Source organism: Electrophorus electricus, chromosome 8, assembly GCF_013358815.1.
Source record: "Electrophorus electricus isolate fEleEle1 chromosome 8, fEleEle1.pri, whole genome shotgun sequence".
Classification (NCBI taxonomy): Eukaryota; Metazoa; Chordata; class Actinopteri; order Gymnotiformes; family Gymnotidae; genus Electrophorus; species Electrophorus electricus.
Genome location: NC_049542.1, coordinates 9,282,322 through 9,298,890, shown reverse-complemented (window position 1 = coordinate 9,298,890; position 16,569 = coordinate 9,282,322). Strand labels below are relative to the sequence as shown.

Here is a 16,569-nt window from a genome sequence, read left to right as displayed (position 1 = left end):
GATAAGGGCAGCAGTGCTTCAACATAGAATAGTATTAGATCTCCTAACCATGAAGGAAGGAGGGGTGTGCAAAATGATTAACACTTCCTACTGTTTTTACATTCCAGATCTCAGCGCTAATATTACTGATTATATGACTCACATGTGATCTGCCATCACTCCACCGCCTGCAGTTCCAGGTGGATTCTGGGACTGGCTGACGGCCTGGTTGGGCAGTCGGGCAGCGAACCTAGCGGCTGTAGCGTTGCCCATTCTGCTACCCATTCTTCTTCTTCTTCTTCTGTGTTTACCGCTGTTTTTTTTGTCACTGTGTCAGACATCTTTCTAGTGTGTTCACCATGCCAGCTCTCAGCGGCATGCCAATGACCAAACCCACGTCTGTGAAGACATTCCGCTCCCCAAGACGGTCAGTGCTGGTGACCCACATGAAGACATCGTAGTGTTATTTGCTGCATAAATGTGTGATATAGAATCAAAGGGGGGAAATGTTGTGGAATTTACTTTGCTTTCTGTTTCTATAGTCACAGCATAACAATCTGCAGATAGGCATGCGAATCAGGGACATCAGCGGCTCACATGCGTTCTTCTTGTGCTGACCCAGCAGGTGCACACACTGTTCTAACCATAGAAATAGAGGAATCCTTGAACGCTCAAACTAACCAAAGCATGATTAGCAAATACACTGTAGGAGTCGTTTTTTTCTACTTTTCTATTCGCTTTGGGCGTCACTGCCACTGTCTGTGTATAAGGGGAGGGGGACTGTACTGCGGGTTCAGTTCTCTTTCTCTGTTATACAGGAGACAGAACTCAATAAACTTTACTACTCAATGCATTAAGCTGTCTGTGTTTGATGTGCTCTCATTTTTCCACCACAGCAAGCATGTACACAGGAAATAAATTTAGCCATTGCTAACTGTAACTAAACAAATTTAGCTAGTATGTACATCTCCCAGGAATACTGCAAGAAACAGTCAAACAAACAAAACAGTAAAGTTAACTCAAGCAACACTATATGATGGTACCATGGGTAACAAGTGTTCTGTAATTTGGTCAAACTGTTAGAAACATAGTTATCCCATAAACAATAAATATTTTTAAAATTTAAGATCTAAATATCTTTTGGAAAAAAACATTAACATGCTATGCTTTAATTGTTAACAATCATATCAATCTACTATTATACAGTATCATAATTGTGATTGTTCAGGACATTACATGAGCCAATGTAATTACTGCACATTTCCTGTAAAATCTTTGTTTTCACCCGCTAATTGAATCATCAAATTAGTATTACACTGGGTTTAGTGCTCTGGATTTGTACAATTTCAATTACTTTATTGTCATAGAAAACCAAGACCTTGCATTCTGCTACATCATTTGCATAGAATTCCCAATTTGTTGCATCCAACTCCACTTCCACCCTTGTGCACTGCATGATGTGCAGGGCAGGAATTGATCAAAATGCAAGTTTCAAGGTCATGAAAATAATGCGTGCATTAAGGATACCACAGGTTCAAACTCTTAAGGTACACCACAGAAACAGATTACATTTCAGAAAATTAACTTTATACCATCCTTGAGGTGCAAAAAAAAAAAGGAATTTGAGGACATATAAATTGGATTTTTGAAAAATGTTATATTTAATTTTTTTTATTTTAGTAAAACACATCAGAAATTGTTTTTTGTTTTTTTTTTATTTCATATATTGATAAACAATTCAGGATTAAATATATCCATTATATCTGTCTTTTTTAGTTATTATGAAACATTGATGATGGGTCCACACGTATTGGTACTCAAACTCCATTTTAGGACTGCCCTGTAACATAAATAGGAAAAATATTATTAATTCACAGCTTCCTGCTTTACTGTGTCAGTTATTGATAAATAACATCTTCAATTTGCAGGCAAATAATCTCACATTTTACTTGTCATATTTAATTACATAAAATCACACTTGGTGTAAAATAGTCTATTCTAATCAATCTAATCCTGTGTATAATTACAATAAAATTAATCCCAGGAAATGAATGGAAAAGTGACTGAAAAGAACCCTAGTCTCCATTCCATGCTAATGGGAGTATGGAGGTAAAGAGGAAGAAATTATCCATCATGTCATTTGTGAACCACACAGGCTGTTAATTTTGTTGGGTAGTCTATTTTCATGCCATATCTTGGGACTTTTGCTAAAAGTGGAAAAGCAGGTGGTTGCCATAAGACATCTAAACATCACTGCCCATTGGATTCCTTGATGCCTTGCCACTTTATGTAGTCAGAATGTCTATTAATGTCCATTGCTAGAGTGAAGCATTTAGAGCAGAAATGCACTACCAGCTAACTCAAAATAGGTGTAAAATCACTGCCAAGATTCACTGATAACCATACAGAGAATCTAAAGCAATTATAAAAGATGTCTGAGATGGCTTCTAGTGAGCATGGGAATCATGCTGTCCTACTGTCTAAACATTTAAGTATATTGTTTCTGCTGTTCATCTTTGCTCACATTGTGTCTGGTTGGTAGAAGCTATGAGTGTAAAGTGAAATTCTGGCATCAACAATTTGGCCTTTTTGGAACTGTAATTGACATAACTCACCCCCTAGTGCTGCTTATGAAGTTGTCATTTAGGTCACTGAAAGTAAAAATTCAATTTTTTGTGTGTTTTATGCATTTATTTTGTCCACTACCAGTATGTTAGAAACAGATTAACTGTTCCATTGTGTAATGCTTTTGCCTCAGTTCTTTGTTCTCTTTTGGTTATTAGCCTTTGGTTAATTTCTTTATAATTACATTTACAGAATTTAGCAGACGCTCTTATCCAGAGCGATTTACAAAAGTGCTTTGTCATTTACTCATAGAATACATCCTAGCCAGTAGAGTAGGTTAGAGTCCAATATACCAATGATCTAGAATACTGTAGAAATACACGGATCACTGCTGATGCCTAGAAGTACAAAATTCATAAGATCTATCTTAAACAATGATAAATGCGATAAACAATATGTGCTCGAGTTTGTTACGCAACATCAGTGTAATAAACAATACCCTACAATAAGTACTAGTTTAGTTAGTCAATATAGGAGCAGGGTCAGTGGTCATTTAAATATTCCACAAATAGATGGGTTTTCAGTCAGAAGACTGCAAGGGACTCTGCTGACAGAAGACAACAAGTAAGAGTTCATCCCACCACCTGGGACCAAGACAGAGAATAGTCTGGATGCTTGTCTTCCATGAGACTTGAAGCATGGTATTTCAAGCCAAGCCGTACTTGAGGTGCAAAGTACTTGAGGTACGGATCGGGCTTTGACCATTGACCTCATGTATGTAGGGGCTGGTCCATTTTTGGCTTTGTAGGCAAGCATCAAGTTTTTAAATCTGATGCATGCAGCTACTGGAAGCCAATGAAGGGAGCGCAGCAGCAGAGTGATGTGTGAACTTCAGAAGATTGAAGAACAGTCAAGGTAATGGATTAAAACATGTCATGTCTGCCACACAACCAGTCAAGCCCACTTTGTTCCCCTTCTCCAGAACACTAATGCTGCCCCCTGTCATCAGATGAATGTCTCTCCTATACTGACTATATTGTCCAATTCCTCCTTGCGAAGTATTGCTTGCCTCCTGTCTCCTTGTCCTGTCTGACTGGACAGCCCGTAGGAACCAGTCTTGTTAGCCATACAAGTACTCTCACCCTTGTAACCTGCATTCTGCACACTGAAACCATTCAACTCCATCATCCTCTGTGTGAGACCCACTAATTTTGGTTAAACAAACAACCTGTTCATCCAGTGAACTTACTGAATGGAGACTCTATTTCTTCAATAAGTACTAGGGGTGTAAGGATGCAGAAATGTGATAATGTGAATCGAGACCATGGACGTTCTGTTTATTTGTTATCTAATGCAGTTGCATAGTTTGAACGACCACAGGTCGTGTGACCTATGGCAAAGATGTTGCAATAGCATGCTTTAATACAACAGCATGTTCTAAACAAATATTCCTTGAATTTTCTTTGTATTTTCTTTTAATTGCAGGGAAATTTTTTAAAATCTTGCTTAATATTTCCAGTATTTTGCATTGTTTATGCTTCAGAAAAAGGGAATGCAGTGAAGCTATATTTTGTTTACAGTACATTTTGTCTACAAATGTAAACTCCTTATTTGTTGTAATTGCAGGGGACAAAAGATTCTTTGTTTAAAAATGTATACAAGAAAAATGCATTTTTAAAAAGATTCACTTTTTGATTGTCTTGCAAAATCTGAGACTAAATTTTTGGGAAAAAAAAGTGTAGAAACAATAGTATTGTAAATCGTATCAAATTGTGAGCATCATTACATCCCTAGTAAATACATATACATCCTTCTAAACCCTGACCCTCACCTAGCCCCAGTCAAATATGCTGACTTCATCCATGTTTTTAGCAAGATCCATTCTACTGAACTGCATTCTCACCGATCATGCTATTGAACTCTTGCCTGGCAGTCACTTGCCCAAAAAGTCTAAAGCCTACCTTCTGTCCATCCCAGCAACCAACAATGCTGCACACCCTGATGTGAGTTTAAATACACACAGACGAAACAAAGTACAGGTGTGTGCAGGCGTGGCCACAAATGAAAGTCCTCCCACTGCATGTGGCTGGCCAAACCACGTGCCTCACAAGAGGCGAGCGTTCCGTGACAGGTACATATAAAAGTGCCCGGATGTCTACCTTACATGTAACGTAAAGACAGTGGTTACACCTTGCCATGGATTTTGTCACTGGCCTTCCGTGTAATGGTACTGAGTCTAACGGTAACTCAGTAATCTTGTATATAACTGAGCTGTTCTTGTGCACAGGTTTAATAAACATCTCATACACATGCCATAAGTTTGCAATAGGTGTTTGCCAAACACAGATGCAGACCTACCCCTCTACTCCACCCTCTCTCTCCAGCTCCACCTGCATTGCCAAAAATACTTAGATGTTGGCCCATATAAAACCTGCAACTTATCTCCTGCAGATCTCTCCTCAAATGTGGCTCTCCCTTGTATTCAATATCTCACTGCTGAAGTCAATCCACTACAGTTCCTCCTTTTCAGCAGGGACCCTGTATAAGTGGTTTGAGCACTGCTGGACTTGTGGGGTTCTCCAGGACCTTGTGGACTGAGATGGCTATGGCTCTGAGGAACAAGTATGGGTTCCTACCTTGGACATTCTGGGTCCCTGGCTCATCCAGTCTTCCACTTATAATACCCTGATTGTCTTTTCCCTCACCCATGATGCTGGCCTTGTCCCTGTGTAGTTGGGATATCAGGAGATGTCCCTTCGAGGAGGGTACTGTCATGTCTACCCCATTTCCAAACCACTCCATGAAAAAACAGTGAAGCACCAAGATCAACCAACAACAATCACCTTCGCGAGAATACTAATGCTCCTCATTTGTCGTTAGCTGACTGTCTTTCCCTTACAGACTACTGTTGCCCTGGCTTGAACACTGATTGTTTATTTGCATATTGTATGTTACTGTTGTTGTAATCCCATTACTGTCCGTTACTATTTTTGCCTAGCATGTTTGTACATTAGCCTTCACTTCAGGTTTTCTCCTCAACTGCCTTGACTAGTAGATTTGGAAGTTTTTGAATTGCTGCCGATTTAATATATTTTCTATGCCTTGCACTTGGATCCCCTGTCTTCGTGTCGTAGCAATATAAGTGCTTAGTGCTTAAGATATTTTTCTAACTATGTACCATAACAACAGTTGAAGTACTGGTTCATGCCTTCATTACTTATTTTCAACAATAACATTTGCTTCAAGCTAAAAGCTTTTTAACTAAGCCAATGCTCTGTCTCAGACTAAATGAAATAAGGGTTAAACCAGGCCACCAACTAATCATGACAACATCCATCTGTTTGGCTTAATCGTTGACTGCTTTTTGGATTTTTGACCTTGTCTTATGTTCTCTGGATAACGGCTGAATTTTAAACATATTGAAGTGAGCGGATGGTTTTGTTTGGGATGCCAATGAAGAGGGAGTTGCAGTAATCAAGATGTGAGGTGATGAAAGCATGAACCAGCGAGTCTCAGCTTGTTTTGCCAAGCATTGTTTGCACAGCATTGGCCTAAGTCTAGTGATATTGTGGCTATGAAATAAGGCATTTTTAACCCGTGAACTGATGTGGGGTTCAAAACAGACTGAGGAGTCAAAATGTACACAAAAGCCACTAACTGCAGATGAGGATTTGACCAAGACACCATCCAGATTGAATTTAAAATCAGAGAGTTTTTAGATTTTGGATTTAGAACTAATAAGTATAAATTCTGTTTTGTCACAGTTCATGTTCATCCACTGTTTGAGATCTTGGATACAAGAGAGTAAAGTAAGATGTGGTATGGTAGTGTTAGCCTTGGTGCTTATGTAAATCTTAACATCTTAATAGTGGAAATGGAGACCACGCTTATGGATAATCTGACCAAATGGTAAAATATAGATTATGAATAGGAGAGGGACAAGGACTGATCCCTGGGGAACACCTTAAGTGTGTGCAATTTGTGTTTACCAAAGTTGACAAAATGTGATCTATTAGAAATATAGGAGGTGAACCATTCAAGAACCATATTAGTAATTCCAATGTTTGAGAGGCAAGTGATGAGTACATTATGGATAACTGTCAAATGCGGCACTTGAATCTAGAAGGAGGAAAATACTCAAGTCACCAGAATTTAAGACTGCAGTTGAGAGGCTACAACTTTTTCTAATACCTTGGCTAGAAATATCTTGGCTAGGAGCTTTTATGTCCTATGGGATCACTATTCTTTTTATTAATATTATTTATTAATATTATTATTAAGACCAGGTATAGCTATGCACCAGCTAAGCAATAAGCATATTACAGATGATACTTAACCTTATTGTAATGGCTTGTGCTCTGAGATTTCCATGAAATTCTGAAACATCATTCCTTGAAAGGCAATATAAAATTACATGACTCCTAGTTAGCTTTTTTTTTTTGTTCAGTGCCAAAGTGCCCTCAAATTTTGTGCATTTTCACTGAAGCCTCTAATGTGACAAAAGCAAGTGAAAAATTAGACACAGCAGCTTTTTAATATTCTCATCTTGGGACCTAGTTATATTATACATAACCAATTAAACTATCAAATGTAGCATAAAATTGTGTGAAGTGGCACTTTACCAGCAATGGAATACATCATTTAGGGCTGCTGTTCTGAGAGACTACCAGTCTACGATCATTCACATCTTGGATAAGCACTGTAACAGAACAGAAAAACGGACCAGTCATTTTGGATGGGGTGCAAGTTCACTTAACTGACAACAGATATAACATAGCTGTACATTAGATTAATTTGGAAGTTTCTGGCTTGAACTGTTATGAACACAAAAATGAACACTAAAGTATCAGTGCAAAGCCTAAACCTACACCTGAACAACTGTTTTAACAAACCTTTCAGGATTATGATTCTGTGATACAGTTTAACTTAAAAAACCACCAAATATATCTAGATGTCAGTTTGTTTGAAATCACCCACTTTTATCTGAATCACCAAATGGATCAGTCAACCTTCTGAACATTGCATTTTCTTCTGTAATTGTATACTGAAATGTTATCCTTACATTGTCATGTGAAAAAAAACAAAAAAAAACAAAAACACAATCGTGCCAGTTTGCTACCATTTTCTGTCAATAGGAGTTAGCATTACTGAGAGAATAATGATCAAATGTCTTACATAAATCTCCATATATTATTATTAGCCAGGAATTGACATTTATTTCAGAAGTTAAGCAGTATTCTTAATGTTTTAGTGGTTTTGTGAACTCAAAAGTTTATTTGGCAATGAAGTGTTTCCTTCACCATCATCTTCACCTTCACCTTATGATTATTTGCCATGTTTGTTGTTCAAACTTCAGAAATTGTACTTTTATTGCATTTTAAGGATCTGTCTAGAATTCCTTTACTGGTTATAAAATAAACACCAATAGTTTAAATCTTAAAAGTGAGTCATTAGCTGTTGTTTAGCCACTTGTAATTCTTTCACAGCCATATTGTGACCTTGATCATATTAGGCACTAAAAAGTGAACTGATTACCACTTATAACTTGGCTTTAGTACAAAAACATTAAGCAAAATTGGGTCAAATGAGGAGATCATCTTCCAGATTTGAAGATGAGAAAATAATCACCAGGTGGTGGCAAAATATATCCAAAAAGCATAACTAATATCAAAGTAATGCTCTGTAAGATACGCCATTTTTATTGATTCTAGAAAAATAGTTTTTTAATTTTAACTAAGATTGATAAGATTGATCAAAAACAGAAAAATACTATCAAGTACATCAAGTGTAAGTTATTTTTCTTTCTTTTTTTACATAGAGGGAAATGTTTAATTACATCCTTCTGTCATTTATCCTTATGGACATACCACAAAGCAGAAATACAGAAACAACACATATAACTACTCATGTAACTGCTTCCATTTTCATCATATCTACAGTTGATCCTGCCAATGTTTTGATGACCAACATTTTAAATGTTAATTTTCTGCGTTTAAATGAATAGCATATCTGCTAACGTTTCTCAGACAAGAAGGGAAAATAAATCAATCATTCTAAATTGTTTTTCACTATTGGGAGTCTCTGGGTTAATTTTAAAGTTCTCCCACGCCCCTTCACCCCACCCCCATTCCTAAGTCGATGACTTAATTCTAGCAAGTGTCTTACACGATTTCAAATGACAAAAACAACAAAGTTCCCAAAACCAACTTACTAAATGTATATTTAAAAAAAACTACTTTGAGACATCCCACATCAGTGAAGCACATAATGAAATATAATGATATGTAACACTCTAGCACATTCCTTAGACTATCTGAAGGAACTTCCACAATTAATGTGGAATAAAAAATTACAAATGTACTCACTGTCAAGGACTGCTAGGGCAGCATGTCGTTTGTCCAAAGCATTGCTGACTTCTTCCATCAGCCAGGGAAGGAATCCAGTCTCTATATCTATAGTATGGCAGTAAGTATATATTAATTTAAAGGATGTAGATTAATTTAATAAATATCACTGAATTATGTATTTTAGGAGCAGAAGGAGTCATAGAAAAAGTAAAATGGTGTGAGGACTTGTGCATAGAATCTGGATGCAGGGAAGCACACCTCTCTGCACTGGGTCATAGAAATAGCCATGGTCCCTCAGGGTGGTGAAGACTGAGGGCAGCAGGTCAGCCAGATAGTGCCGAGCAAAGGCTCTGGCAGCAATTTTCTCTGCAGTCTCTTTCTCCTTCTCCAGGACTGCCCTTTGCTGCTTAATTCTGCGGTCCTACATTTGCAAAATCACATACAAAAGTGTAAGGAGGGGGTATTGGTGGATGTGGTCGCAGATCAGCGAAAGACACACAATACTGATTTCAGTGACGCATTGCATTTCTAAACTTATATCTGTTGTATTTGAATGGTTAGCTGTGTTCTGAACTAGCCCGTGTGAAAACATTAAAGGGGAATGCAATCAGTTTTTTTAAATGTTTAATTAGATGCTAAGAACTAAAATGTAATTGAAACAGCTTTAAGGAAAACTGCACCATTCCAGAGAATTGTGAAACATAGTAAGTCAGAATTGTTCACAACAGCAATGGGGTCTGAGAACCAGAGGTCTGGAGTGTTTAAAGCCTTTAAGAGCTACCTAACAAAAAATTATTAAATGAAATGGTTGCAAAAATGTCATAGTCTGATTTACAATAGGATTCTTTTGCAATAGGAAATTGTGACCTACAATTATATTATTATTGTAGTTATTGTTATTATTATGTTTTATAATAAAAAAAACAGAGAGTGCGGCAAGAAAAAAAAAGTACATTTTTTTTGTTTGTTTTGTTTTACAGATTTATCACTACTTTAGCTTTCAAAACATTACATATAAAACTGTGTTTTGACATGTGTTACTTCACTGGTAGTTTGTATAACAAATAAAAGCTGTCTTCCACAAAACAGTGTGGAGAAAATTGTATTTCTTCAGTACATTGTATGACATGTTTACTTCTCAATGAGTAAATTTTGCTGAAATTTTAAAAGACCAATGAAGATCTATCTCCAACATCCCTATTCCTTACATTGTTGTAATAAATATAATGTAAACTGGCCCTGAAAATTGTGACATATGTAAAAATATACTGCATAAAACAAATTTATGAAAACATAAATTCTCAAAAAAGATCACCTAAAGACTGAAAGACTAAATACTAAAGACTGATTATGGCTAGCATTACCTAAAGTACTGTGGAGAAAAAAAAAGATCATAAAATGGTGCAGTGAGAATCACACTGAATACACTCTATAATTTAGGATGTTCTTAACACATTAATACTTTTGGGACACAGGACCAAGATCAGAACAAGACACAGGCAAGATGAAAGAAACTCTAAATGTTCATGATCACCAGACCTTCTCCTCACGGCGACGTCTCTCTTGTTCCTCAAGCCTCTGCACCTCTACCAGTTCAGCATTGCGCAGCTCCTGGAAGGCATGCTGTTGGGCCCTCAATCTAGCCAGCTCCTCCTCCTCCATTACCTCCAGCAGAGCCTGCTCTATGGTCTTACCCACCAACACCTCTAGCACAGGCTGCACCTCCATGTCAAAATGAAACAGCTGTAACCAAAAAGAGAGCAGCCAAGGTTAATATTGATATAAAGTGCTTGCTTAATCCTTTGTAATTCTTGCAAAAGAGCCAGTGTAAATGAAAGCCTCGTCAGCTTGTCAAAAAACAAAACAAACCTGTGGTTCCATAGTCAAATTCTGCATTCTCCATACAACACAACTTTAATAAAAATATAGTAAATATACAACAATAACAATAACAGTGGATCAAGTATATTGAGTTACATGGTTTGAAAATAAAATGCAGGCCACACAGCTGTTTTGATTCACATGTTTTACCAAAACTTCCTTTATCTTTCTTATGTCTATGTGTGTGTGTGTGTGTGTGTGTGTGTGTGTGTGTGTGTGTGTGTGTGTGTGTGTGTGTGCCGACACTACATCCTGATGCTGCTAGAGACTCACCCACCACAGGACTACAGCCAGTACTATAATAGAAATGTAAGTCAGGCCAGGTTCCAGTGCCTGAGTGAACTCTGAGTGGTCAGCTCTGATAAGGCATTGTGTGCTTGTTTGGTACAAAAGATACCCACACAATAAGCTAGAGGAAAACAATCATGTCAGAGATGGCAAAGTCCTTAAGGGATACTGCTGGACTAAAATTACTCACTAAATGCCCAAACCCATCACCATCCCCCTGCATAAGTTTGAAAAAGACAATAAAGACTTTACTGAAAAGGGTGGAAAGGTTTTCTCAATTTTGTTTTATGTCACATGAATATTTAATCTACCTACCAAGTTGCAAAAGGTCTGTAAAAAAATCATATAGGACCCTAACTTTTTATTATTTTTTTACAAGAAAAAAAAGAGGTCTTTATACACATATAGATCTTATGTTACTTGAAGTAAGATAATTTTGGGTATCAAATGCAAGACCTGTGGAAATTAGCCTTCTTCCTGTATATAGTGACGCTTAGCTATAAGACTACAACTAAAAAAAAAAACAACTACATAAATGAAGTATCTGTGAGTAAATATCTTAACATTTTGAATTATACTTAAAAAAACATTTACTTTACATTTTCTTTGCTGTCAACACTTTTTGAATACCCTTATTACCGAGGCTATATTAAAATAGAAAATCACCACACACTACTCAAAGTAAAAGGGCAGAAACCAGTGAAATAGCTGAAGGGTTGAATGACAAGGCATTAGACTATTCAATTCTGCAGTTTTATGAACTCATCTATGACTCAGTCATATCTCTTTTGGTAAGGCTGCTGTGGTTGGTTAGTTTGCACACATTACATTTATGGCATTTAGCTGACACTTTTATCCAAAGTGACTTATAATCATGCACAAATACCCTTGAGCAATTGAGAGTTAAGGGCCTTGCTCAGGGGCGCAACAGTAGTAACTTGGCAGAGGTGGGGCTTCAACTGGCAAACCTCTGATTACACGTCAAGCACCTTAACCACTGAGCTAATAAGATGCTTTAAATTTATTATAGTTTGCATCCATGTTGAATCCTATTATCAGTGCTCAACTGATTATGCCTTTCAAAGTTAACTGTGAATGTGCTTCAGTTAAATTCAGTCTACTCAGAGTAGACTGAGTTTCATGGAAATTTTAACTAGCTGTTCTGGAACCAATAACTGTCTATGTTGGGTTGAGTTAGTTCAACTCAGAGTTCAAGGTTAAGTTTAAGGTTTGTTAAACACACTCTCTGAAATATCCCCCAGAGCCATTGATTAAGCTGTGGGCTCTGTTTACCAGGGATTTAAATATCTTTTCTGTGTACGTTTAGGATTATGGATTGCTACATCTGTCTTTCAACATCTGGTTGTTTTTTTAATTTTTTTATTTTTATTTTTATAAGACCTAGATAACCCTAAATAGGAATGCTATACTGCAAATGAAAATGAAAATGTGTATTGGGAATTAATGAAGTAGGAGCAACTGAGGAAAATCCAACAGTCATTATTTTCTAAGGAATGTTCACATTTGAGAAGCATGCACGAATAGTAAAGAAGCTTCACACTGGAAAAACTGTATGGGTTATTGTTGAACTGGATGCAATTAACAATGAAAAATACTGCCTCACTGAGTTAAATGCAAATTAAATGAAATTTAGTGACAATTCAAAATGTAACTACTTCACCAGGTTCAAGGAAAAATGAATAATTTGTTGTTGTTATACGCAAGCTGTATCTGTCTCAATGTGTTGTACATGTCATTGTTTACTGTTGCATGGCAACTGGCTTTATTTTATATGATTTACATGAACAGGCATTCTTATAACAAGGTGCTGCTACTACCAAGCTAATTTCTGGTTGTTGCTTAAATTATAATCATGAAGTTTAACATAACATTTAAACCTTAATATTTTTGCATCTATCCACACCAACCCCTTGTTAATATGTCATGCAGTTAATATCAGGAAATGATGCAGTAATTGTACATATACAACAGGATAAATTAAACTGGCATAAACCATGTAAAAATACTGAACAAGTTCTATGTGTACCTCTCCTTCCTCTATTTGTGTGGCTACATCTTTTCCAGATTTGGCAGGGATGAAGAGAGGTGTAGCTGGTTTGTCCAGGAATGCATCTGTCTGACATTCCACATTGACATCCTCAATATGATCGGTCAGCTCCTCCAAGTACAACTCTAGGATTAAAATCAAATCAAAATTTAAAGCCTGAAGAGAATGTAGGAACAATCCTCTTGAATTCCTGCTATCCTTAACCAAAGTATCGGTTTGGTGAACACAGCTGGCATATGTCCCCCAATGACAAGGGGAATTATGTCGTCCAACACCCCCGCCCCCCACCACCACCCAAATAATTACTTTTAAACAGTGTGACATGAGTTATTTTGGATTCCTTTTAGATGTGGTCAAAAGTATTATTATTTTTAGGTCATACATTTTAAAATGATATACTTGCAAAGATTATATATAGTACACCAAGTTAGTGTAGATCTGTTCAAGTCAATGGGGTGAAAAGTGTTACAGTTCCTATCTGCTTATGTCATCCACCTCACCCCTCCCACATCTCCCAGGCAACGGCAGCAGTACACACTGCAAGTCCCAGGTAACTGAGGGAACAAGACCCAAAACAGTTTTTCTGAATTAAGACAATTTAGTTGGGTGATGTGAGCAGTGCCCCCTGAACAACATTGATCTACATGAAAAGCCAAAATTTACATTTACAGTTAGGGCTAGAACATAATAGGCTATTAAACCGAGAATCTGAGGCATAGGAACCCAGTATGGTCAAATACACAGGCTCTTCAAAGAATGACATACTGCACATATTTTAAATGCAATAATAACACAGAAAGTTGGTTGTGCATTACATCAGTGTTCCATTATTAAACAGTTTACAATATTAGGAAATTCCTCAAGGTGCCAAAACCTAATAAAAGCACTAAAAATGCTATATGCAACCTCTGACACACTGATATGTTGATAATGCCACTGTGTTATAACCAGTTCCCCTGATGCATATTTCATATAGAAATAGGAATATGCATATTTGGCAACTGCATAGCTACTGTACTCATCTTTATTTTTTTCCATCAAGATTTATACTGGACTTCATGGTAGCAGACATGAGAAATATTTCTGCATTTCTGAAATCTTAGAGAACCCAGAGTCACATGTAAAAATATGAATAATATGAATAATCATCTCCTCCACTTAGCTGCTTAAGTGAAAAAAACTGAAACTCCCCAGATGTAAGCTCCAACTCCAAGTGTAAAGATGAGTTCTTGGATGCGAGGTGTATTAAATACGCGAGGATGCTATTCTGTACACGCCAATTCAACACTTTTCTTTGATGTAAAACTGATGTATTTCCTCAAATGCGTTAGCCCAGATGTGGAATAACAGTATCCTCGTATGACGATGGAACATGTATTTGTACTTCAGTGACGGAGGGGGCGGCAGTAGCTCCATCCAAAAAAGAAATTATCCAGCTAGCAGCCTGATGATAAGTTGAATGGAAGACTAGCGAAAAGTTTTGTATGGTAAATAGCAAGAGTTTGACTAAGGATTCTTACCACACACACACACACACACACACACACACACACACACACACACACACACACACACACACACACAATAGGTAACCTGCGGCAAACAGCTTACCAGTCTGCACATCTGTATGCTTTCTTCCCTCAAGTGCCTCTGGGGTTCTTGAGTGAAAATGTTCTTTTTCCCGCTTTCGTGCAATTGCTCTTCTTCTAGCCTCTTGTTGCCTTTGAATCTCGACTTGGTCCGTCTGAGATGTCTGTCAAACAAATATTTCCCGTGGTCTATATAGCTAGCTAGTAATTATGTTTTTCATATTTCTGAATGGAACCAACTGCTCAAGCGACATTGCTTGCATAATTTCCAGCTGAAAACGTGTAGCGTTAGCCAGCCCATTGTGATGATTATGATTAGCTAGCCCTAGGTAAATACTCACAACTGGCAGGATTTGATGCGCATAGGTATTTCCTCTAACGACACGCCGATCATACATGATGTTTCCGTACACAACTTGTCCTTCATTTCTGTGGAAAACAAAGAAAATAACTGTGGCAGCTATCTAGTTAGCTATCTTACCTAACTTTTTAATCTAATTAATTAAAACAAATGAACGATTTCTGTTTTGTTTGTGTCTATCCTCATCAACTTGGCCTATCCAGGTTAGCTATCCAAGCTAGCCTGGTTAGTTGGTTCTTCATCTTAATAACGGACAAAATTACTGCTATGATGCAGATGATACTAGTTAGCTAGCGTTTCTAACCACTATCTTACATTATTTATGTAAGTTCGCTTACTGCATCATCGTAGGCTCCCTGTATTTGAGACGACTGGGAACAGGTCGTGGACGACTAGAAAATGTGTAAGTTCCATTCGGAGCCTCTCTTTGGGGCTGCAAAACCGAAGTCATTCTCTCTGACTAACTTTTAATATAGAATGAAAATATTAGCTATTGCTACAAGATGATAAGAATGAAGCACAATAAAGAAGCCGACGATTGATAGCACGAAGAAAAAGTCCGTTATTTGTTGGGGCAAACCTAGCAACAGTAACCATGTATGACGTCTCTACTTTGGAAATCCTAGATGAGCGACGTCAAAGTCAAGAGGCTAAACAGCAGTTTGTTATCACCCACATTATTAAAAAACATTATTTATTACAAATATGTTGTAGGTTTACAGTAAGAGTATAGCCGTCTTGCCCTCCTTTAACTCTTCAGTGGTGAGGCTCTATTATATTTGGCTGGTCATTTTTCTGTGTTGAAGACTAACAGTCTTCAACATGTGCCATTGCAATACACTCTTTCCAGCACAACACACGCTACCATCCCTCTTCAATATCAGTGTTAACTGCGCTGAGGATGGCCTAAATAATATTCGGACAGTGTTCATGTGGTTAATGATGATAGAGTGACTGAGAAACTGCGCAAGATAATACCCAGGTCACTGCCTGTAATTGTACTATATTTCTAATAAAATGGACAAGCATTTAGTCTTGAGAGAGACTCTAGCCTACCTATGGTTTATCTAGGCTATATAAGGCCAAAGGAATCAGGAGATAATTTTTGATTATATTTGAATAATTTATAATATTTTAAGGCTTATTCTTGGGGATTATAAATCTTGTAGAACTGATCCCAATTTAATGGTACTGAACTGTTACAGTGCTCAAAGATGTTTCAAATTTACAATATTAACTACTTTTATCAAATAGAACAGTTATCCAACTATTCATGAATAATGCATTACAGCAGACACAAAATTGTCTTCTCTTTCTGAAACAAGGATGCACACTTTGTTTTTGTTATTGACTAGGCTACCCAAACATCAGCAACACTCAGCACGCAGAGATTCCACTCTCTACTAACAGAGGGACGTTTCACCAGTATTGTCTGTGACTATGATTACATTTCATGATTTGCATGTACACTAAACACTTTAATAACAGAGT

At 37.2% G+C, this 16,569-nt stretch overlaps 1 protein-coding gene across 1 annotated transcript; it reads right to left on the bottom strand.

Annotated features, from left to right (window-relative positions):
• Window positions 1-1,258: 1,258 nt before the first annotated feature.
• On the bottom strand, window positions 1,259-15,656 carry rsph3 (radial spoke head 3). The gene is made up of 9 exons (XM_027001208.2): window positions 15,417-15,656; window positions 15,059-15,146; window positions 14,740-14,881; window positions 13,108-13,253; window positions 10,431-10,634; window positions 9,150-9,312; window positions 8,910-8,996; window positions 7,167-7,243; window positions 1,259-1,819 (listed from the first exon to the last, which is right to left on the bottom strand). The coding sequence occupies exons 1-8, from the start codon at window positions 15,527-15,529 to the stop codon at window positions 7,182-7,184; spliced, it is 1,005 nt and encodes a 334-aa protein (XP_026857009.2). The 5' UTR covers window positions 15,530-15,656; the 3' UTR covers window positions 1,259-1,819; window positions 7,167-7,181.
• Window positions 15,657-16,569: the final 913 nt, after the last annotated feature.

Coding starts and splice junctions, on each gene's coding strand:
- rsph3 (XM_027001208.2), bottom strand. CDS start 15,529: ATGACTTCGGTTTTGCAGCCCCAAAGAGAGGCTCCGAATGGAACTTAC. Junction 15,147..15,416: donor AGGGAGCCTACGATGATGCA/GTAAGCGAACTT, acceptor TGTTTTCCACAG/AAATGAAGGACAAGTTGTGT. Junction 13,254..14,739: donor GCATACAGATGTGCAGACTG/GTAAGCTGTTTG, acceptor TTTTAATCCTAG/AGTTGTACTTGGAGGAGCTG.